This window comes from Hesperophylax consimilis, chromosome 22, assembly GCF_061612785.1.
Source record: "Hesperophylax consimilis isolate HC1 chromosome 22, BYU_Hcon_1.0, whole genome shotgun sequence".
NCBI classification, from domain to species: Eukaryota; Metazoa; Arthropoda; class Insecta; order Trichoptera; family Limnephilidae; genus Hesperophylax; species Hesperophylax consimilis.
The window spans coordinates 6,591,655-6,615,863 of record NC_142857.1 but is presented as its reverse complement, the minus strand read 5'-3'; the positions used below and the strand labels follow the sequence as shown (position 1 = coordinate 6,615,863).

At 34.9% G+C, this 24,209-nt stretch overlaps 1 protein-coding gene across 1 annotated transcript; it reads left to right on the top strand.

The window, feature by feature from the left end:
- Positions 1 to 4,166: 4,166 nt before the first annotated feature.
- On the top strand, positions 4,167 to 23,621 carry LOC149412766 (chymotrypsin-like protease CTRL-1). Its single transcript, XM_089645094.1, has 7 exons — positions 4,167 to 4,503; positions 5,568 to 5,730; positions 8,375 to 8,459; positions 9,979 to 10,148; positions 12,073 to 12,353; positions 19,577 to 19,721; positions 22,117 to 23,621. Exons 1-7 carry the CDS (start codon positions 4,282 to 4,284, stop codon positions 22,326 to 22,328), a joined length of 1,278 nt encoding a protein of 425 aa, XP_089501220.1. The 5' UTR covers positions 4,167 to 4,281; the 3' UTR covers positions 22,329 to 23,621.
- Positions 23,622 to 24,209: the final 588 nt, after the last annotated feature.

Genomic DNA, 24,209 nt, shown 5'->3' with positions numbered 1-24,209 from the left:
GGCAAATCCCCGAGCCAATGGCTTGCCGGCTCTATCGTATGTGTGCGATCCCCGAGCCAAAATCCTCTCAGTTTCAATTCAGATATCGAGTTGGACAGTATGTCGCTTGGAGGAAAGATTTATCCAGGATTTGGCGTTTTTAAGTGGACGTGATTTTGTTCTGGATGAACAAATAAAAATAAGAAAATTAATTTATATGTTTTTGAAAATTAGAAATTTTCTCTCATTGGAAATTCTAATATCAGTCTACAATCAAATAAATAACATAAGTCTTAGTACAATCAAATCTCCAATACGCTGTAATAAGCTGGGGAGCTGCATACAAAACAAATCTACTCCCTGTTGAAATTGTACAACGTCTAATTATAAAAATAATATTGGAAAAACTTAAAGATTATCCATCAAACCTAATTTTTGAAGAATTTAAAGTATTAAAATTTAATGATCTTGTCCAAAAAAACATTATAACTCAAATAATAAAAGAAAAACTAAATCACAGCTTTTTAACTGAAAGTCGTACTCGTTAAAAACATATATTTCCAACATAAAAAAATGTAACACCACTTTTGCTCAACATCTAGGAAAAAAATATTTCAACAGCCTACCCGAAAATATCAGAATAATAGAAAACGATAAACACCCACTTAAAGCAATTAAAGAGAAGTTCAATGTAAAAATACCAAAAAGATGAAACTATCTTTTTAATTTATTATAAATTTTAATATTCATAATTACAAACAGTAAATATTCTTTTTTGTTGTTTGTTTTTGGGGTGTTATGCCGTGTTGCGCTAACTCCTTCTTTAGCCGACGTTTCGGACAGCGTTGCAGATGTGGGATCTTCGGATCTACCGGATCTGCCCTGATGATGGACACTGCAACGCTGTCCGAAACGTCGGCTAAAGAAGGAGTTAGCGCAACACGGCATAACACCCCAAAAACAAACAACAAAAATGCTTTTGGCCGTGAGAATCTAAAAACTTACCTCAGTAAATATTCTTAATCTTGATGCTCACCACTCTTCTAGATACATGCGCCAGCTTCTATAGAAGAGGAACATTAAAAAATCAAAAGCAGTGAAAACTAATTTTATGAATTATTTTAGTTAACATTATTTTTTATACTCTGTAATACTATTGTACTGTAAGTTGATTAATTATTTAATAAATACTTATTTTATGTAGCCTTATTTTCTTACATTATTAATTTTCTCATACCTTTTTCCTTCCCAGAACTTTCTCTAATTCCTTTCCCTAAAAAGACCCTTCATTAAATCCCAAAAGATGCTGACATAGGCCCTGAGAGAATTGTTTTCCTCGGGGCCTCCTGTGTGAAGCTAATGTTAAAGAAACTCAAATTACAGCTAGGCAACAATGACGTTCTACTGATTGAATAAGTATTACAAAGTAACAATGTTGGCTTATCAGCTACGATCATAGGGTGACTAATACTGGTGGACATACTGACAATGACAAGAGGGATTTTATGAATAATTATTAACAAAAACTAATAGCAAATTCATTTGTATATAATAGTAGGTAAACAAAGGTAAATAAATAGAACCATATTGATTACATAATAAAGGGAAAATAATTATAAGTAAATAATAATACGCACTTAAAGTAATATATAAGTTAAAGTACATAATAATAAGTTAAATAATACTAACTAAGTAAAGTGCGTAATATTAGGTAAATATGGATAAAATCGAATGTAGGGTTAAGAGGAAGCTACAAGCCAAAAATGTGTATATTCGTGCTATACCTTATATTGTAGGTAATAGACATCAACATCGCTTGACAAACGGAGTCTAGAAACGTTCGATTTCAAGCAAAAAACTGGTTTTTATTTATTTTGTAAATAATTTTACAAGAAAGCAAAAAAGTTAATCAAGTGAAACTGTCACAGATAATCTTAGCTATAATACGGTATTTTTTAAAAGTTGTTTCCTTTATGCGTTCTTACATTTCTATTGAAAAAATATTTTTTTTAGTAGTTTGCATTTATATTTTTAAATGAGTAATTTATATTTTTATTTGTATTCTACTCAAGAAAAACGATAGGAAAACCTTCAATTTATCTAAAGCATATTTTTTGATATTCATAATGTACATCAATTCGTTATAAAGCTTGATCAAAATAGTGATTTGGCATTAAGCTTCGCCTTAATGACATAAGCGACAACATAGGTAAACACACGAATTAATAAATAACTGCGTGGCTTGTTCACGAGTTGTTGTCAAACCGGGTAAATCGAGATACTACTGTATTTAATTATATATTTTTGACTGTATATTTACCATTTTTTAACTATATATTATATGTGAATTGATATACCTTATTGCTGTTCTGTTCTTTTGAGGTGTTTTAAACAAGAAGGTTAGGATTTTAAAATTGATTTGTGAAGTAATTCGTTGATTTGGTTTTCGGGTAAATCGAGATATTCCTTGAATGTTTCTAAATTTTGGTTGTTTTCGATTAATTCAATAATTGACATTTTACAGTGCTACGCTACGAGTGTCTTGTGTTTTGAAAGTGTTTAATATCCGCAGTCAAGGAAGCTTTGATTCTGATGATGAGGTTGTTGAAGTTCTACCGTTGGTCGAACGTCGAAGTCGTTGATATACTCGTACTCACCAATCCGTGTTAATCTCTTTAAATCGTACAAAACTTACTAATATAAAATATTGATAATTTATTAAAAATCTGGTCAAATTATTTGTGTTAAAAACGGGACTGCAAGTCTATATCCAATGAATTGAGAGGTTTCCTAACAAATTGTCGGTGAAACACGAATATTTTTTTTTGGGGATGTCAGGACATGTGTTCATAAAAATTCTGATGTTTTCGCCTTTATTTATATTGGTCTTTACATTAAGGTGATGCACTACGTGGTGTAGTATTTTAAAATGAGTCGCTATCAATAACAACCCTTACGTAGATGGCGATAAGGTTTAAATTCCCGCTTAACACCATCCGCCTGTTTTGATTTATGCAAGAAAAAAACAAGGCAAAAAGTGTCTTTTATTTTATTTTGTGGATGTTCAAGCATAAATATTAAAATTTTTTTCGATCATTTTATAAATAATTTAATTTTCCACATTATACAATAAAATCATAACCGAAAATGGGTTCGTAAGTAGGAGATTTTGAACTTTAATGCAGTTTTCATAGGCCTTATACATTATTTTTTCTGGGCTTATAAAAAGACTTATCCAAAAAATACTCGATTATTTCAAAGGCCAAGATGTATTCTACTCGCAGTATTTAATTAAAGCATCTGAATCATTTCCAGGCGACCAAATTTTCAAACCAAAAACAAATGATTTTGCATTACTACGCATGGCATCGCCTTAATTGGGATAAGCGCGGCTGCGTGAACACGAGTTCAGATATATTCTGAATGTACTGATATTTTCTTAGTAAATGGCGTGCCATCACGTTTTTAACTTGATTTTAAACAATCTTCCGTACTTATTTTTATCAGTGTGGGATTGAAGGCCTTTAATGAATGAATTAACAGGTTTCCTAATAAACTTTTAGTAACATACGAATACATTATGAGGAAACATGTTAATTCATTCGCTAAAGGCATTCAATCACGTTTTTAACGGGATTACAAATAATTTGAAGAGATTCTTATTAAGATTTTCACGGCCAAAAGCATTTTTGTTATTTGTTTTTGGGGTGTTATGCTCCGATTTTTTGTTCTTCACATATTCTGATCGCTCGGGTCACCAACGTATGGATAAGTCAGTAGCATTTGATTGAAACCGGCCATTACTTTGGATTTGTTCCTGAAGTCCTGGGAAAACCCTAAACCCACAGAGCTCGATGAAATTGAAATTCAAAAAAATCCCATTAATATTAATAGAGACGACGGAGCTAAGCTCAATAGTTGTTGCTATCCGGTAATTGACGGTTACAACAAAGCTAAACGCAGAAAACCATTTTACTTATTACTGTAAAACCAGCTCTTAGAGTTGTGGAGCTGGCAACACGGTATCGCACAGACTTACTTAAGCACACATTTCAACACTATTTATTACATATCTGCCCTGATGATGGACACTGTAACATAGGCTATAGAAGGAGTTAGCGCAAAACGGCATAACAAAAACAAATAACAAAAAAAAATTCTTCTTAAATCAGCAATACTTATTTTTGTCAAGTTCATTAATAATTTGTAAGGTCATTCATACCTGGAATCGAGAATTGATTGAGATAATTGGAATTGATTCCTGCGAACTAGAGATCGAGAAGTTAAGGCTATCAGGGCAGCATGAAACTCTGGCGGGCGCTAGTCTGGGCGAGGGCTGGGGCGGTGTTGGCGATTCTCCTTGGCGCTCCGCCCTCGGCCCGAGGGCAGAGATCCCCGTGCCCGGACGTCTTTAGCTACACCGAAGAGAACGGCATCACCGTTGGAGAGATTGAGATCTCCAATATAGGCTACGGGACACACACCCTTAAAATTGGCATGTCCATCAAGGCGCGCCTACCGACGGTAACTTAATATTTTTTAACATTCATATATATTCTAGTGTATAAAAACTTTTTTTACACGGCCTTCATCTAAATATGTAATATTATTTATTATTATTTTTTTAAATAAAAATACCTGGGTATTTTCGCCAATGTTTTTATCATTTTTTATGGTTTCCATTCCGTTTTACTTTTAAATTTCCATCAATTTCAGATTGCTAGAACGTTGGAATTTTCTTTCATTGTAGAATTTTTGGGACTAACTACCATAATATGTAGTTCTTATTGCCCACAATACTAATAGAGGGTTATAATGTGGATTTTTCAGCAGAAATATTCAATTATCACTAAATAAATACAAAAGATTGTTGCTGGGATAGTTCAGTTATGAACAAAAAAATAATAAAAAAACTGGGTATTAGTAATAAAATTGTTTATAATTTTATGAACTATTACTATGTATGCCCCTAAAACTAGTAGGGTGTTAAGATCTAATTGAGATTTTTCTATTCGCCATTTAGTTTTAATTGACAGTGTGTGCATTTGGAATAAGAGTGGCCCCAGTGTCGAACCTTGAGAAAACTTATAATTTATTCTCTCGGGTTGACTGTATTTTTATCTCCTATGCTAATATATTTTTTTCTGTTGTTTAAATGCGGTTTGATAAGTTTGAGAGCAGGACCAGTTTCTATAAATTTGCGATCGTTCCCGACCACCAATCAGACCTTCTTAAAGACTTTGACATTGCTAAAATTGGCTGTAGTTGTTAAAAGTGACCAGATCTGAATAGCTACTTATTCCCAACCTTCAGCTTAAGCTTCCCAACTACCAAAACATACCTCATTGGGGGTGATATTGTCTTACCGGCTCAGAATAGTAGGGACTTTGGTATTAACACAAAAAATACACACATAGTGTTAAACCAACCGAATAGAAATGGATAAATTTTGTAAAAACCTTGTAAAAAAATACATATTCTGTATTTGTATACCTGTAAATAGCATATTCAACCAAAAAAATATTGAAAATATACTATTACAAAAATAATTTGATTTATGATTTAAAAAAATGTTTCAATAATTTCAGTCATACAGGGGGGAAGTAAAGTTGTTGAATCCAAATAACTTACTTCAAGCGATACAGTCAACGGAGAGCGTGTTCTACAGGGTGCTCTTCCCAGTGACCAATCCCTTGCCCAAGATAACCTCAATCACCTATGACGGGAACACCATCTGCACAGGCACTGCAGGTAGGCAGTAGACACGTCCCACTAAACATAAAGCCTTAGACACATTAGGAAGCCGACACATTACGCTATACACATCATGACTTGCTTTATTTTAGAACATGGTTCGCCATACACTACCATGCGAATTCATGGCGAGCGATGCGCTAAAATAGCGTGGTCTGTCATAGGCTTTACGCTACACTATGCACGCATAATTTAGGCGTGGCGTATAGATACGTATTATATATTGGGGTGACACACTACGCTATACGCTTACTTAGGAGAGGGGTCACATCAATTGAGGAACTGCTGCGGAATATAATTTTTTTGTATGGGATCTGTCACTTTGACAGACGACAGCCGCGTAATTAAGGCGCTCAGACAGGACTGTATGGGATTGTATAGCGTGCAATATGGGGTTAAAAAAATCGATTTGAATTTGTAGCCTAATCTGTCACCCTTAACTCCTGAATGCCACTTAGTTTATAAATATTTCATAATAAAGTTACTTGGTTAGCCCTGGGTAATGTTATATTTTATAACACGATTTTATATAAATTTTAAATTTTCAGCCCTCTGGAATATTGACCATTATATTTTTAAAAGTATTTGTGTGTATTTCCGTTTCTCAACCAAATAAATGGGATTTTTCTTCGATTATTTTTTGGAAGGTGATAAAATATGCTTTTCAATTTTATTATTAGAAATATACATTTAATTTGTAAAATACTTAAGTTTTGAAATCAATCATAGAAAGTTTTAAAAAAAACGTTTTTTTGGCTAAACACTAACATTAAATTAAAATAGCGGCTTATAATTTTTTTTTCAAAATTGTGAAGACTTTTGGCTTCCTTAAAATGTAAGGTGAGTTTATTGAACATTTTGAAACCTTTATAATAAATATATATTTTTAGGGTTTAATATCGACTTAAAGCTGGCTTCCGTACACAGTGCTACCTGAATTATTTATTTATTAATTTAATATATTCATTTACAGCATAAAACGGTGACAACTTAAAATTTTTATTTTTAAAACATAATAATATATTTTAGGTTCACAACATATTTCTAGAAGAAAACAACAAGAAGAAAATAAAAAATATACGCAATTGGTCTTTAAATATGCTACATAAAAATGTCATTCAGGTATCTCTTGAACACAGGCAAACTTATATGAAATATGTCCATATTTGAGGTGAATTTGTTTTCAAGTGTTTAAAAGCGAGAAATAGGTGCATGTATGTGGTAGTTGGTACTGAAGTTATTGTTGCACAATAATATATTTTGCCTAGTTGCTCGAGTAGGTACTCTGAAATCTATGAATTGCAGGAGTTTACAACAGTCTAGTTTGGAGTGAATAATTTTAAATAAAAAAGTTAGGTCATTTATTTTTCTTCTATTTTCTAGGGAATATACAGATTTTGATATTGTTTTTAGGTGCAGCCGCGGAATTTGATTTTTTCTACATTTACAAGTATAAAATTCGCTACTTTTTGTGACTTAGCACGGATGCCGGGTTCATGGGGTGAGGTTTATCTAGGTCTTGACGGCGGATACGTTTACCCACCTACTCTTTGGTCGGATCGGGAGTCGTGTACGAACACTAGCAAAATAATATGGCGGAGACTGACGAGTGGCACCAGTGTTGCCAACTCAACTACTTCAAAATATGCTAGAGTGATGGGAAAAATATGCTAAATTCCTTCAAAAAATGCCAAAAAAAAGCCAACATAAATATAACTTAGTATTTGGATGGGAAAAATATGCCAGAAAAATGCTAAATTACTTTAAAAAATGCCAAAAAAAGCTAACATAAATTTAACTTAGAAATAAAATCAGTTAAATAAAATATCAATATCTTCATCTTCTTCTTCTTCATTAACAGCAGCTGATGTGGAAGGCTAAGAGACGGAGTCGTAACTTTCTTTGGTCCCAATGCAGCGTAGTACTTTGTCAGGAACAGTGTAAGAATAACAGCACTTTCCTGCTCTTTTTAGGCCAAATCTCACGTAAAAAATGGCATTCAGGGTTCTCGCCGCCAAACGATTTCGGAGTTTTGTTTTGACCAGACTCATTTGGCTAAATACACGTTCAATGTCTGCATTTGAATGCGGCAATATTAAAATAGACATTGCAAACTGACATAAATCACCGAAGGGGTTATTATTAGCTGCATCTTTATATTGCATGACTTCATTCCAAAACTTTACAGTGGAAGTCAAGGATTCCCATTTAATGTGAACAATGTTTCTCCATTGAGACACCAGTTTTTCAATCGTAGGTTCATTTAGTCGGAACTCTTGGACTATTTTTATAATGGATGGTTTTACTACTTTTAAAGTATCTTTATCTTTATCGCCCGAAAAAGTGTTGTCCATAGTGCAAGTGAGGTGGGGAGACAGACAAAGTTATCGATATCATTTTTGTTAGTTAAAAAATTGGTTTTTATTATTTTCATGTTTCTGTAAAAATAAGCCAAATAAATATGCTATATGCTAAAAGCATAATAGTTATGCTAATCATGGAGTAATTATGCCAAATTTAGCATATAATATGCTAACTTGGCAACACTGAGCGGCACGTATATTACGGGCGCAAAACTCGAGTCGCTTGTCAGTATGCATCTCTGTGTACAGGTGGCCTAAAGCTATTTTTTCTCCAACAGAAACCTTTAGCGCTGTGGGGCAACGCATCTCCGACATCATTCTCACACACACTCTTCGTGCTAAACTCAAAACGCCGGCAAACAGGTAAGAACGAAACCCCTTTAACTAATCAAACCTTTTAAGACTCCTTTGAAATGCTTGGATTGTATATCAGACCGGCCCTTGAGCCGATGTATCGGGGTTCTATAGAAGCTCGAGTGAATCTAGCTTCCAATAAACTTGCCGTCTTGTTAGAGCTAGCAGAGTCTGGTGACCAGCTGCTAACCCTGTATAAATCTCAACAATTGAATTAGGGAGCCACCTCTGGGTCCAACACCAAAATACTTGATGAAACTACTTGTTTCTTTACAATAAAAGATATAAATTTGTTTTAGACCACTTTAATTTTAATTGTACTCTACCGGTTTCGGAAGCACCCTTCATTCGTCAGGAGAATATTAAAACTAACCTATGATACAAAATATTGACAGATAAAAATATAATTTAGGTGTTTGAGTGGGAAGTTAACAAATGGGGAAGGGCAATTGCGGGAATTCCCACAATAACAGAGCGGTTTACTGGAAATATATCTAGAATGGGACTGAACGATAAATTTATTTGGTTATTCAATATACTAGCGTTATTATTTAGGGATTTTTTGATTTCAATGGCTTCTAAGTTATCTAATCTTTTTCTTTTATTATTACGGTGAAGAATTTTAACCCCTGTGTCCTTATTAAAAGTATGATTGGTGGAAATAGGATGATTGGCAAACTCTGAAAAATGATTGTTATTTAAACATCTTAAATGTTCTGTGATTCTAATATTTATATTTCTGGTTGTCTTACCTATGTAGAATGACTACTTGTTTCTGTTCAAAAGAGGGCGGTCCGTCTGTTTTGTAATAAGACCGATTGCCATCTCTATTGCACAGACGCAATGTAGGCATGCTGAGTTTGTTCTACAAATAATTTATTGGAGTCTGTTCTAAGAAGCTAGCAGTATTGATCACCGTTGTATCGGTGCAGGTGCGTGAAACCTGACGGACGAGCTACAGGAATCTGTTTTTCGTCCTTCATCCAATCCGGGACATTTTCACGACCTGAATTAATAAATACCTTCCTTCCAACCCTGCATAATTCCGTCTCCCCAACCGAGTGGCGAAATGAGTTGGTTACTGAGGCTTTAGTTTTTTTTTATTCTAAAAGATTGCAATTTTGGTGATTTTCTCAACTACAATACTAGGCACTGTATAGACGGGGGCACACAAAGTGTTAAATACAAAAATATTTAAAAAAAAACCAGCTTAACCTATACATCACGTCTTTTCTCCTAACCTAACTAGGGTTTGCAAATCCCACACCTATTTCAAACCCTGCGGGATTACAGGATAGAATTTAGATATCCCGCGGAATTTGCCCGTCTTTTGTTATTTTAAAAAAATATATTTTTAATGTTATTGTGTTTTATTGTTTTTTTATTAGTAGAACTCCATTTGAATTGTTTTAAAATTTAAGATAAATCACATTTAATAGGTCTGTTTGGTCTTGATGGTAATGAAAAGACAAAGTAGATTCAAACAATCAAACAATAGTATTATTGATATTGTTCTGTATGATTGCAGCCCAGACGCGGAGTGCGGGATGCCACAGGTGCAGAACCCGAAAAACTTTATAGTTGGGGGGCAAAAGACAACTGCCGGGGATTGGCCCTGGCTTGCAGCACTTTATCTGAAGACTGACAGACAATACATCTGCACCGGCAGTCTTGTCTCTAGTAATATTGTTATCACAGGTAAGCAAAATTTCAGGGCCAATACAAAAATAGGTGTATTGGACAGTTTTCCCTATCAAATCTCTAAACTGAAGTGAGAATCTGAACTACGTAAGTGATGGAGTCGTGTAAAATAATGTTCGGCGTAATGTCAGAATTCAATTCGTAATTCACCGTCTAAAAAAATGAAATCTGTTGCTTACCGCTAATTTCATAGTTGAAAAACGTTTTATAAAATTTTCAAACAGTTTTTCATAAAATATTTTTATGGTAAGGACGTGGTTATTTATTAATCTTAAATATAAATAACTTACATCCGTAAGGTCCCTCTAGAAACATTTGAGAATTTAGTAATACGTTCATCGGAAATAATTAAAATGTGAGCGTCGAGCAAACCCCCGTAAGTTCAAAGATTATTTGAAAGGGAAACCGTATAGAACCTTCTTGAACATTCTCCTTCCAGAACCTTCTAGAGCATTCGAGAACCTTCATTAACTTTCTGGAACCTTCTAGACTCACCGACACAGTCGGCGGGCCTTTTCTGAAATAATCGGAAGCATTCCCACTCGCGGCCTTCCCACTCCCCCACCCCCGCCAAACTCTCTTACTTTCGATGTGACACCATGGGCCATCTACCACCATAACCGTCGCGTCGGTGGGTAGCAATGGCAGGTTAAGGTTAGGCCGCTAAGCGAACACGGGTTTCTGTTTATAATATTAGATAGGATTAATTTATTTTTTTTACTTTCAGTATAAATTTCCAAATGTGTATACTATAGAAACCATAAATTTGATGAAAGAATTACCACTATTAAAACTCTCAGATAGAAATCTTCGTTCCGACATAACTTTTATTTAAAAAAATCTTAATGGTATGATAGACAGCCCTGATTTACTTCAATACACCAACTAAAAATACTCGATCAAAAATTATTTTTAATTGGAAGAAAAATATCAGGATTGGGATAACAGTGCAGTTGAACACATCTACTGTTTATGAGATTACTAAATGATACTCACTTGTGCCTGATTGCATGCAGTTGGCAATACTTTCTCAGAAACAGCAGATGTGTTCAACTGCATGGAATTTACAAGGCGGCTGTAAAAGCATACCTCATAAATAATAGTAAAGTTAGCTTTTATTATTATTTTATTTGTGTTTCATTTGGTAATTTCTTTAACTAATTTTTACTTCTTCAATAAAAAACACGTGTTTATGCATCTGCATATTATGAATGTACTAAAGTTTTTTTATGAAACTTGCAGGATTTTAATAAATCAGCAGTAATCGTTTTTCTCTGTGCATATTTGTAAAAACCCGTATGGGCGTATAATACAGGGTTTTCCAATAAGAGGTGTTATTTTGAAATTCAAAGAAACTTTTCCAGTAAAAATCCATGGTTTTTTTGCTTGTGTGGCACGAAGTGCATTATGTAAACGTTGTCCAAATCAATACCATCCAACTCCGGCCATAAAAAATCATTAATCATCTCTCGATAGCGCAATCCATTCACCGTAACTGTTTCTCCAGCCTCATTTTCGAAAAAGTAAGGTCCAATGACTCTGCCGGACCATAAACCGCACCAAACAGTCACACTTCGAGAATAGAGAGGCTTTCCAACAATAATTCTTGGGTTTTCCGAGCCCCAGATGCGATAATTTTGCTTGTTGACGAAGCCACCGAGGTGGAAATGGGCCTCATCACTCAAGATGATTTGCATTTGATTCACTTAAGTGAATTTTAATAATTTCAATGCGTTGTTGAAGCGTGTATTGTTCCATTTTTATTAATAGCGTAGTTTTTACTTGTCAAATGTCACAAAATAACAGCTTCAAAAGTAACATCTACCGAAATAGCGGGCTATTCAAAATAACATCTCTTATTGGAAAACCCTGTATATTTGAAAAAATAAATGTTTGAAAATGATTAATTTGTTTGTTTCAGCGGCACATTGTATGTACGAAAAAAAATTGCGCCCTATCAGTGCCTATTTTGTTGAGCTGGGCGTATTTGACAGAACAGCGGACGACGATGACAATAAGCAGATTCGGGAGCTGGTGAAGATAGAGCTGACTCCGCATCACGGGGGGTACCTACGACAAAACCACGAAGACTTGACGGCTCTCGTGCTGGAGTCACCAGTTGCTTATACCGACTTCATCCAGCCAATATGTCTGTGGGGCGGGAACAACGATCTCAACAGTATTGTCGGTAGTGATGGAATCGTAAGTTTAAGATATACTTAAATATTAGTGTGAGGTGAAATTGTGGTCAAATAGTCTAAAGCAGCGGTCGGGGAACTTTTTAACCATTACCCCAAAATATTTTCACGTAAGTCGATATTACGCCTTCCCCCCATTTTGAATAGAAGACAATCAATGTATATTTAAATAAAAATTATTTATTGAATTAATTTACACGGAAAAAAAGTTACATGAAAATAATAAGTATGTAATAGACAAACAAAATAAAATTCTCAAATTGAATCAAACAAAAATTCGGATTTTCAGGTTTCCCTTCCAGTTTTTGTAGAAATGATGTTGCTTCATGTTTGATACAATTACTTCAAAATTGGGACTTTGATGTAAGAGCAATTTTAATACAGTCTTCGGCGTTCAATCGATTCTGTTCTACGTTTTTATGTTCATTAGAGTGGAAAAGCCTTGTTCACAAAGATAGGTTGTTGCAAATGGCAGTAACTTTTTTACCCCCTCCTCGTGTGCAATTTTGAAAGCCTTTGTAGCTTTTGACATGCAAAAAGACGACAGATTGGTTTTGCTCTCAAATTGAATACGTGCTTCAGTATTAAATCGAAGTTCAAGTATTGTTTCTGGAAAACCCGGAGGTTCTTCTGGTATGTTAGCAATTTCACATTTGAAAGGATCTACAACCCAATTGAAAGTATGTATATTGTGATGAAAGGCTTAAATCACAGTGGAAAACAGACAAACCATAGTTTCCCACTTCGCGGATTAAAAATATACAAATTATTTATGGAAACCGTCATTCTAGCGACCTCTGTTGAGTTCAAATTGATCCAGTTTGTTTGCAGTAGGCACCTGTAATAGTTGGAATTATATCGAGGTTCTAGGACGAAAGCGGAGAGGTCGTAAAATCGTCTAGGACGACTAGGATTCCCCTTCTCTAGGCCTAAAAATAAACATTGAATTTTGTCAACCAATAGATCTGAACAAAAAGCTATAAAATTTTGAGTAACCAATCAGTGAACGGAAAGGCGTGTGTCTACGGAAGACAAAGGAATGAACTTTGGACCCGGCGGTAAAAAAGATAAGTAATGGCTTCTTCGTTCCCACAAAAATTAGAGGTAAACGCACTATAGTGTAAACATCGACGTTCAAGGGAACAAGTCCTGGGAATGTTTAGAAAAACTGAGACATTTATGAGATAGCGAACCATAGAAATCGAGTGCTTTGAAGATTTTACAAGTTGAAAAACACACACGAAAATGCAATGAAAAAAAATTATAAACGTGATAGTATAAGAGAGGGCGGAAAAACTTAGGGAAATTACTGGCAGGATTTTCAACTGACGTGCGTTTATTTATGATAGAAGGAGGGTGTCAAGTTCAATGAAAATCGTACTAAAGAGAGGTGAGAGTGTTAGGGACATTAGAAACTAATCGTTATCAATTCTAGATGGAGCGGGGATATTAGGAAAACGATTGGGAATGAAAATCTTGCATTATAATAGACATTTTAGAAACAGTGCAACTGGACAAAATGAAAGTAATTAAAATCCTATATCATAAATCAAAAAATTACACAACGTTTGATGGAATTTAATTACAATATAAATACGAAAATATTTGCGTTCAAGCTCGTAAATAACGTATTAATTAGTTAAGTACATATGTCTATAAAGATGTATAGTACAAGAGAGCTTTAAGTAGCTTTCTGTAGATATCAAAGAAATTAAGGGTCCAATTTTCATGGAGGCTTATGTGTTGTAGGGGAGGAATTTTCCATCCCTGCGAACACATATGCAAAGCCTTAGAGAAAAAAAATTAAATACCGGTCATAGCCAAGAGAGAAGAAAATTTTATATTGTTTTAAACAAATAAAAGAATGGCGAAAAGATGAGAATATTACAATATCAAGATCTGGAAAGCATTCAGAGAACCGCTCTCTGAGTTTGGTAAGATGTTTTATAACTGTATCCCTGATGTCATCAAAAGTAATATTTTCACAGTCTTCCAAAAGAGCAAACTAGAAAAATTTCCTAATTACCCCAAAAAAACATTTTTTCAATTTACCCCAGTTCCCCGACCGCTGGTCTAAAGTAATGCAGTCTCCCTAATACGCCACTGCAACGTCGGTATAGCTATACCGTGAAGAGGGTCGTTTACTGCTATCTTTACTCATAATAATATTTGTGTAAGATTTTTTTAGACTGTCACCACATTGTTCCAATCCTCAAAAATACGGTCATTTTCGCCTTTCGCGTTTAGTTGCTAAATTCACTTTACTTCAGATGTCATTTTCGATGTCATTGACCCGGTCTGCTTTGAATTGATTCGAAATTTGGCCAATTTGATTATACTTTCCGTATATGCTTTGGTAAATCGATTTAAAATATTCCTCTTATAGTCCTGCTAATGGGTTTTACTGCTTTTTTACATTTTCAAGCCGATTGCTAACATAAAAGTCCGCAATCTCCGTCTTAATACGATAGTAATACTTCCTAATCCTTTCTTCCGTGTGCCTGGGAATCAGGTGGTTTAAAAATGTGTCAACTTCTAATACTGTCGTATTACGGCCGTTATAAGTAGTACGCATGCGCGTCATTATGAGTAACGTTTTCTACTGACCCGTTTTTATCATATATTTTTTTCTATTTGTATATCAAGGCGTAACTAATCTATTAAATACTTTTTTCCCTTATATACACAGTGATACTGTGTTGTTGTACTCGTAGTTCGTACGAGGTGTACAGTTATTCCACCAACAGAATTATTTCTTGTGCTAATATTTAACGGTGGGATAAGATTTTTATTAAAGAGATCTTTATGTATCTGAAGTAATGCAATTTTGTTGCATTTTTTTAAGTGGTGGAGCCAGGAAATCTTGAAATGGCAATTATATGATAAATATATTTATCAAGTTTTATTTAAATTTGAATGCAGTTAGTATGAAGTGAGTGACAGTGATTCTAGCGGCGAATCGGAAATGAATGATGATGGACTGAATTTTACCGAAATTAGCATGGATGAGATAGAAAGATCAATTAAATGTATGAAGAATGGTCAGGCTGTCGGTTTCGACAATATTGCTGCTGAATATTTTAAAGGAGATAGCCGTATAATTCTCACATGGTTGTGCAATCTTTTTAACCAATGTTTAGAGGAGGTTTACACGCATTTAGATTGGATCATAGTGATCATGCCATTATAAAAAGGTAAAAGGTCATGTATGGAATGTGGGAATTATAGGGCTATTAGCCTGCTATGTTCAGTTGGCAAGCTGTATGGTAGAATTTTGTTTGAAAGGGTAAGAAAGGAAAATATGGGATGTGCAAGGTGCTTTTATGAGTGGAAGGGGGTGCATGGACCAGATCTTTTCATTGCGTATGCTCACCGAGAAGTTTCTGGCAAAAAACCAGAAACTTTTCTGTGCCTTTGTAGATCTACAAAAAGCATACGACTGAGTCGACAGGAAAAAGCTATGGAAGGTTTTGTCTAAGTATGGAGTGACAACGAATCTGACTCAGGCAATTGCGTCTCTGTATGAGGGAAGCGTTGCATGTGTTAGGGTGAACGGTGGTTTTACGGGGTGGTTCGATATCACAAAAAGTTTATACACGGCTGCGTAATGTCACCGTGGTTATTCAATCTATACATGGATAATTGTATGCAAGAATTGAAAGAGGTGGGATTAGGCGCAAATTTGAGTAATCTGAAAGTATGTTGCCTGTTGTATGCTGATGATGCGGTGCTGATTGCTAATAGTATGGATGATCTGCAGTCTCTCGTGTCTAGGATGAACGAAGCATGCATGAAGAATGAGTTAATGATGAATGTAAGTAAGTCTAAAGTAATGGTGTTTGAAAGAGAGAGTACGAAAACAGTGTACAATATAGTTGTGAATGAGGAATACTTGGAGCAGGTGGATGAGTTTGTGTATTTAGTAAGTATGTTCTAGAGAGGTGGGAAGGCTGACAGAGATTTTGAAAAAAGGGTAAATGCGGGTAATTCCGTTAATGGAGGACTGAACGCAGTTGGCGCTAACAAAAAATTGTCCAAAGAAGTGAAGTTAGCAGTCCACAATGGAGTGCTGGTACCTACCTTGATGTATGGAAGTGAGGCATGGAACTGGCAAAGAAAGGATGAAAGTAGATTGAATGCTGTTGAAATGAGATCTCTGAGGCGTATGTGTGGTAAAACCATATATGATCGTGTGAGGAATGTGGAGATCCGCAAAGAGTGCAAGGATGATGTAAGCGTAATGAGTAAGATCAAAAAAGGAACGCCTAGATGGTTTGGGCATGTAGAGCGAATGAGCGATGAAAAAATAGTATAAGGAAAATATACGATGCAAATGTGAATGGCAGCAGAAGTCGGGGACGCCCGAGGAAGACATGGCACGACCAAGTGAATCAGATACTTGAGTCGGGCCATGACAAGAGTCAGAATAATATAAGAGAATAATATGAGACGATGTATGAATGTGAATGAGGCAAGGAGTGTGTGCCAAGACCGAGTTGTTTGGCGGTTCGTTCTCTCTGCCTACCCCTACGGGGAAACGGCGTGATGGTTAGTTAGTTAGTTAAGAAATATCGGGTGTTCTAAAATAGTGACAATGGCGGAATTTAGTGTGAATGAACACTACAATTCCGCTATTATTATTAATGTTTATTGCTGTCGGGATGTAATTATAGTTTGGTAGGTGATAGGCGGGTAATTCACCATTTGTGAATGTCTCTATTAACACTATGCAGTTCTATTGAATTTTCAAATTATTGATTTTAATAATGAACTCATCGAAATTGCTGGATACGAATATGAGTATGAAAACTTAATATAAATATTTCCAATGCGTAGTGAATGTTATAAAAAACGCCAATGTATGTTATTATTTTGTCGGTACTCACCTAGTATATAATCAAAATCTCCTTCCCCTCCCTACCACCTGCTGCCTCATAAAATTCAGACGGTTGGGAGCAGTAGGGCTCTTGTGCGTTTTAACAAATAATTTTTTTTTTAAATTATTTCCAGGACCGTTAATTCCTGAGTTTTTACATGAATCACAAAACAAATAAATTCGTATGGTGAATTATCATACAGTCCATATGATAGATTTATTTCTTCTTTGTGTTTAATATTGTTACGAATGCCTAAATCACAGGCATGATGTCGATTGTTTTGCAAATTCTCTAGTGAAATAATTTACAGATGATATTAGCTTCATGTCATTCAGAGCATATGTATTATCAATGTTATTTTTACAATGATTATTAGGGCCAATATTATAATGATTTACAACGATTATTAGGGCCAATATTATAATGATTTACAATGATTATTAGGGCCACTATTATAATGATTTACAATGATTATTAGGGCCAATATTCTAATGATTTACAATGATTATTAGGGCCAATAGTATAATGATTTACAATGATTATTAGGGCCAATATTATAATGATTTACAATGATTATTAGGGCCAATATTACAATAATTTACAATGATTATTAGGGCCAATATTATAATGATATACAATGATTATTAAGGCCAATATCAACATTTAAGTCACTTATTATGATTCTATTCAAATGGTTCTTGTTACATATTATTTGTTAGATTTTCTATACATAATGGTACGTTAGAATTGTGTGTTCGATATGTTGCGATTATATTAAATGACATATTATTTACATCAAATTGAATTGACAAACAGTTTACTTTACACATGGGTATTACATTATATCTCTGATAACAGTACATTTTACTTTAGTATAGACAACAATTCCACTATTTATATAAATAATTTATTTAAATATAGAATGTCTAACCACAAATTAATTGCTTCCTACGAAAAAAAAATCATATTTCTTAACGGATTTCTGATTTTTAGGTTAAAACTTTCGAAAAGTAATTTAGTTCACAAGCTAGGTCATAACAATTAATCGAACAAGGTTCTAACTACATTTCTTTAATGCCATTCCAAGATTACGCCATTTCTGATTCAATATTTTCCTTTAAACTAAAATTCTAATAAACAAGACAATCTATAACCTCAAAATCAGAAAAAAAGTCAAATAAATTATTAGAAATCGTCTTTCAAACTTTGATACATCAGAACACGGTAAAGCGAAGTTAGAACACTATCCAACTAAAGTGACGAACTACACTGCGCCTCTTAAAAACGATCTGCTGTGAAATACAAACGAAATGGAAATTGCAAAAGGTTTGAAGTGATTCTAGAACCTTGTATAATATTGGAAACTTTAAAAACTTGATGTTAGATCTTTAAAACACAAGTATCTATAGAAATATAACACAGATGGCTATGAAAGTTATTTTGGTTTTAACGCTATAATCTTCCTCAGTAGAGAGGGTCAGCTCGATGGTGGGACTGCCGCGGAATATCATTTCTTTGTATGGGAACTGTCACTTTGACAGATGAGACTCTTTCTGCTGCCGTCGCATAATTTTCAAAATCGCCTTGCGCGATCGCGATCTTACCACCTGCTAAGATCACAGCGAATATCGTCCCAACGATATGCGACATTTATAACACATCATCTTTTTAGAATAGGAAGAGGATAGGAGATGCTGCCGATACATTCCATACTCTCATATTAATAATCGATCGTACGCATTACTTCATATCGATATTTCTTTAGGTTATTACCAAAAATGTCAATGCTGTAAAATTTTGTATTATATTGTGCACATATACGAATGTTTGTTTACATTTCGAATGTTTGTTCTACACGAGGGTAGATAAAATAAATCAGATTGTCGGGTTGATCTAGACGGAATATGAAGATTTATTAAATTGGTAAGTTCTTGTGAGTCCAGACCATTATTTAGGATTTTAAATAATAAGATTTAATCAAAAATTAGACGTCGTGTTTGGAGGGAGTTAAAATTATGAAATGAATGGATTCGGTATAATTTGAGAAGTGTAAGTTTAGTTTATAATTTATGTGTTTAAAATTCTATTCTTTCGATATGGGCTTGGTATAAAGGAGTCCAGATCGGTGTACAGTGTTCCAGGTGCGGGCGAATATATGAGGTGTAAAGGGAATATAGAGTGTTTATGCTGTGGAAGGGTTTTGCTATGCGAATTATAAATCCCAGCATTTTATTGGCTTTGTTAATGATGTCATCAGTGTGTTGGATAACGTTTAATTAAACATCCAGTGTTACCCCAAGGATTATCCCCCTTTATAGTGTGCAATGCTTTTTATTGATTTTTGTTCCAGGTTGTTGGTTGGGGAAGTGACGAAAGGGGTAACGTTGCCACCCCAGAACCAATGCTCGTGAAGATTCCCATCGTGTCTAACGACCAGTGCCGCGCGTCGTCGGGAATGTTAAGCAATATAGATGATAACACACAATTCTGTGCAGGTAAATAAAAAAATGTACTTTCTTACTGAAATTATAAAGCATAGATACAAATTAATAATATGTTACATAAGATTCTCAATCAACTTATTTAATTTCCTAATTATAAAGAGAAATATTTTCGGGTCTAACCGCGGACCTTAGTCTATTTCCGAATATTCAATTTTGATTGGAATAATTTTTCTTTTACTTGTTAATGTAATACCCATTGATGCAATAAATTATTGAAGACGAAGATAATATTTATACGTCTAAACGAAACATGTAACAGAACAAGACACAGAAAAAAAAAGATAACGGTCACGTAAGTTTTTAGATTTTCACGGCCAAAAGCATTTTTGTTGTTTGTTTTTGGGATGTTATGCCGTGTTGCGCTAACTCCTTCTTTAGTCGACGTTTCGGACAGCGTTGCAGTGTCCATCATCAGGGCAGATCCGGTAGATCCGAAGATGTGTGATCTTCACATCTTCGGATCTACCGGATCTGCCCTGATGATGGACACTGCAACGCTGTCCGAAACGTCGGCTAAAGAAGGAGTTAGCGCAACACGGCATAACACCCCAAAAACAAACAACAAAGATAACGGTCACAATTAGGAATTGAACCCAGGATCTTTTGTCTTACCGGCGAAAACCTCCAAAACTTAAAGAAAAGTATAATATTATAAGAAATATTATTTATTGTAAGCATATTCATTCATAGGTACTCCGTAAATAAAAAAAACGGATATGTTTGTCCGAGACAATATTTTCAATTCGAATTTTGTCATAATTCAAAGAGGTAGCTGCCAAAAATGGGAAAAATTTGTTGCAAGATAATATTGGTAATATTCTGAATTTAAAATATAACATCGATAAATATGACGTTAAATAATTAGGTCCCAATGGTTGTGTGGTTAAAACGCTGTCCCGGTACCTAATACAAGAGATCCTGGATTCGATTCCTAGTTGTGACCGATATCTTTTTTTTTTATTTTCTGCGTCCTATTCTGTTTATCTTCTTCTTCTTCAATTATATTTATGAATGTTTAAAAATTAAAAAAAACACTATAATTGCTTAAAACATCATCTAGTAAAAAACAAAGTACTTTTACTCTTATGCACCTACTTTTGTTAAGTTGTATTTAAAAACATTTTTTGGTTTGATTGAGGATTGAATCTTCCTTCCCAGGGAATGGAGTCGACAGCGCTACCAACTGAGTCAAATCCCTGTTTGGTAGGACCAATATTTATTTCGTATATAACTGCTGTAATGTCATACAATTGTACAATTTGAGTTGAATCCATTCGGACAAATGATGTTCATTGGTTCGGGCTTGGAGAAACGAAAGTTGTTCAAATATAACAAGTTATGGCTAAATAATATTAATTCCTCCCCTTTATATATACATACAGTGTGTATCGGCACGTACCCGACAAACTTTAACCAGCTATTTCTTAGCACATTTGGAGTAAAAAATGTTATGGGCACTTTGCTGTCCGGTAACATTTTTTTTAATAAAAAATTTACTATTCATATTTTTACCACATGTCACCAATGTTTTATCCTTTGTCAAAGTTTGAAAACCCGTCTCGCAATATTTTGTTCGAGTTTAGTTGAATAATGTACGTACGTACCTACGTTGGCGCGCTTTTACAATCACAACGAAATGGCACGGCACCATTCGTCTCATTTTTAACTATTATTATTTAGTGTGTACGAAAGAGCGAGGACACTTTTTGACACACTTGCTAATAACAGCTGTTGAACACGAGAAACAAGGCAAATGACAGTGACGGAGTGTGGATTTTTTATTTATTTTTTTGTTTTTAATGGAAAAAAAATGTTACCGGACAGCAAAGCGCCCATAACATTTTTTACTCCAAATGTGCTGAGGAATAGCTGGTTAAAGTTTGTCGGGTACTTGCCGATACACCCTGTATACATAAAGGGGAATAATTAATATATATATTCCATTTTGTATAACGAACGACATTATCCAAAAAGTCGTGCGTATTGACAGCTTATCACTTTGGAGGCCGCGCTTTTTTAGCGGCTTTTGCAAACCGACTGTCGGAATCATATTTTGACCATGTTTCGCAAAGACGACTAACTGACCACAGAGGTCGTATTTCATCAATATAGTATTGACATGGAGCTTTATCGATCGAACGTGTTAGACCTCCTGGGTATCGATTCTCCAATCCAGACCGCTCGCAATCACCGTCGAAAGTTCGTACATTGGCCGAAATTCTTATTCTTGAGTCTCATCGAAGGTACATAATTACTAATTACATACGCCAAACGTCAGAAGTCATTCCACTGGTTCAACCCACTCGTTGTTCGAATGGAATGACTTCGTCGAGAATCGAGTCCCTGAGCTGGCTGCTGTTTCCTTAATAGTGATGTTTGTTTCCAGGAACTTTGAAACACGAGAGAGGTCCTTGCAAAGGAGACTCCGGGGCCGCAGTGGCCCTGTGGAAGGACGACCACTACGAGCTGCGGGGAGTGGTGTCCTACAGCATCAAACACGAGCATAAAAATTGCGATCTTAAAAACTACCTTGTGTTTTGTGATGCGGCCAAGTTCAGCTCGTGGATTCAAGGAGTCATTACAAAATATAAGGATTAGAATTATTGCTAGAGTGTCGCAGCAGGCATCGTGTAACAATATCGTTTGCAGATTCTCCGGCAACTAGCTCAGAATAATACTCAAATATATTGCTTACCTCTTAAGTTGTATGTTCTGCCTTCTTATCAATTCGGGTCGCCTGTGTGGGGACTAAGGAGGTGAATTTAATTAAGAACATCTATTGATTATGAGTTTCGATTTTAATTGGGTTTGTCAAGTTCTAATACCAAATCTAAATTATACTTAGATCTACTTACATCTATAACTTAACTAGTTGTCATATGGTTCGGGTTGCTTCTTCACTATTCACATCGTCATTGTTCACTGTCAAGGCCGAAGTCCTATCGGTGCTTCTGCAGTTCTGCATCTCAGGCCCCCCGGCTGCGTCTGATCACCGCACTTTCTTCGTCTCACGCCCAGCATGACGTCGCCGGGCGGAGGATAACATATTTTGAAAATCACTTTTTCTAACTCGACTGTAACTTTTTCATCCACCGCCCACCATCACACCGCCGCACAGTGGGCTGAAAATCGCCTTTCATAGACATAGAGACTTGAATTTTCAAGGGTATTTTTTTGGCTAGAAATGGATTCTGCTGATCATTACTATGTAGAATTAATAATTTTTTTTTTTTTTAAATTTGATTTTCATTTTAATACCTTTTTATCATACAGCTTTATCTCGATTTAATTTCTATTAAGGTTTATATAATAATTTGTTATTATTTTTTGATAAATTAATGTTTTTAAGACAAGATTTCATTTATGCATAGCACAAAGGATAACAATTATTTTTATAAGCAATAATTGTTCGCCTGAAACACTCATCCACATTGAAAAATCTCCTGATAAAAAAAAATTAAGTTGGTTGTTCTCAGGTGAAAAAAAAAAAAAAATGTAACAAGCAGTAATTGTTGAATGAAACACTAGCATATATTGAATAATTTCGCGGGTAAGAGATAAGCCTCCATAGCTCAGTGGTCAGAGCTTTCGACCGGAAATCGAATGGACACGGGTTCGTGTCCCGTTGGCGTCATGTATTTTTTATCAGGAGATTTTTCAATGTGGATGAGTGTTTCAGGCGAACAATTATTGCTTATAAAAATAATAATAATTTGTATTTTTCCCCATTATATGTCCTTTCCCCTTATGTTTTATTATTTGTTTCTATGAAATAGCATGATCTAAATCATGTACGATGGTTATGGTAGTTGAGAAAATCACAAAAATTGTAATTTATAAATTTAAAAAAATGTTTCGAAAAGTTTTAGAGTGTGTTCTTTGTATTAAAATATAAACGATTATTTTTCCATTTTCACTGGAGTTTCCTTTCCTGAAAACAATTTTGAAACACGCAATTCACCGTGAGTACTGTGATTGCATCAATGCCTAGGATGTAAGTTATTTATATGTAAGATTAATAAAATTTCCAACTCATATCACGAATCACTTTAGCCCAGTTTAATCGAAGCTCTAAATCTCCTGAGAACCTAATAAAACATTAAAAAAATGTTGACACAAGTATCTTTGATGTGTTAAAATTAAACACATTAATTTACGATAGACTACGCAAGGAGATTTAACTGTTTTTTTTAAATAGGTTAAAGAAAGTTAATTAGGGAACCAAGGAGGATTGGAGAGGAGAGATGAGGCCACCTTTGTGAACTCTTCCCTTGTGGGGCCTTCACGGAACCAAAGGGGAATGGAGAGGAGATATGAGGCTCTCTTCCCTTGTGGGGCCTTCACGGAACCAAAGGGGAATGGAGAGGAGATATGAAGCTCTCTTCCCTTGTTGGGCCTTCAGGGAATCAAGAGGGATTGGAGAGGAGAGATGAGAACCAGAAACACACATTGTGGAACCAGAAGACATGGTCACATATC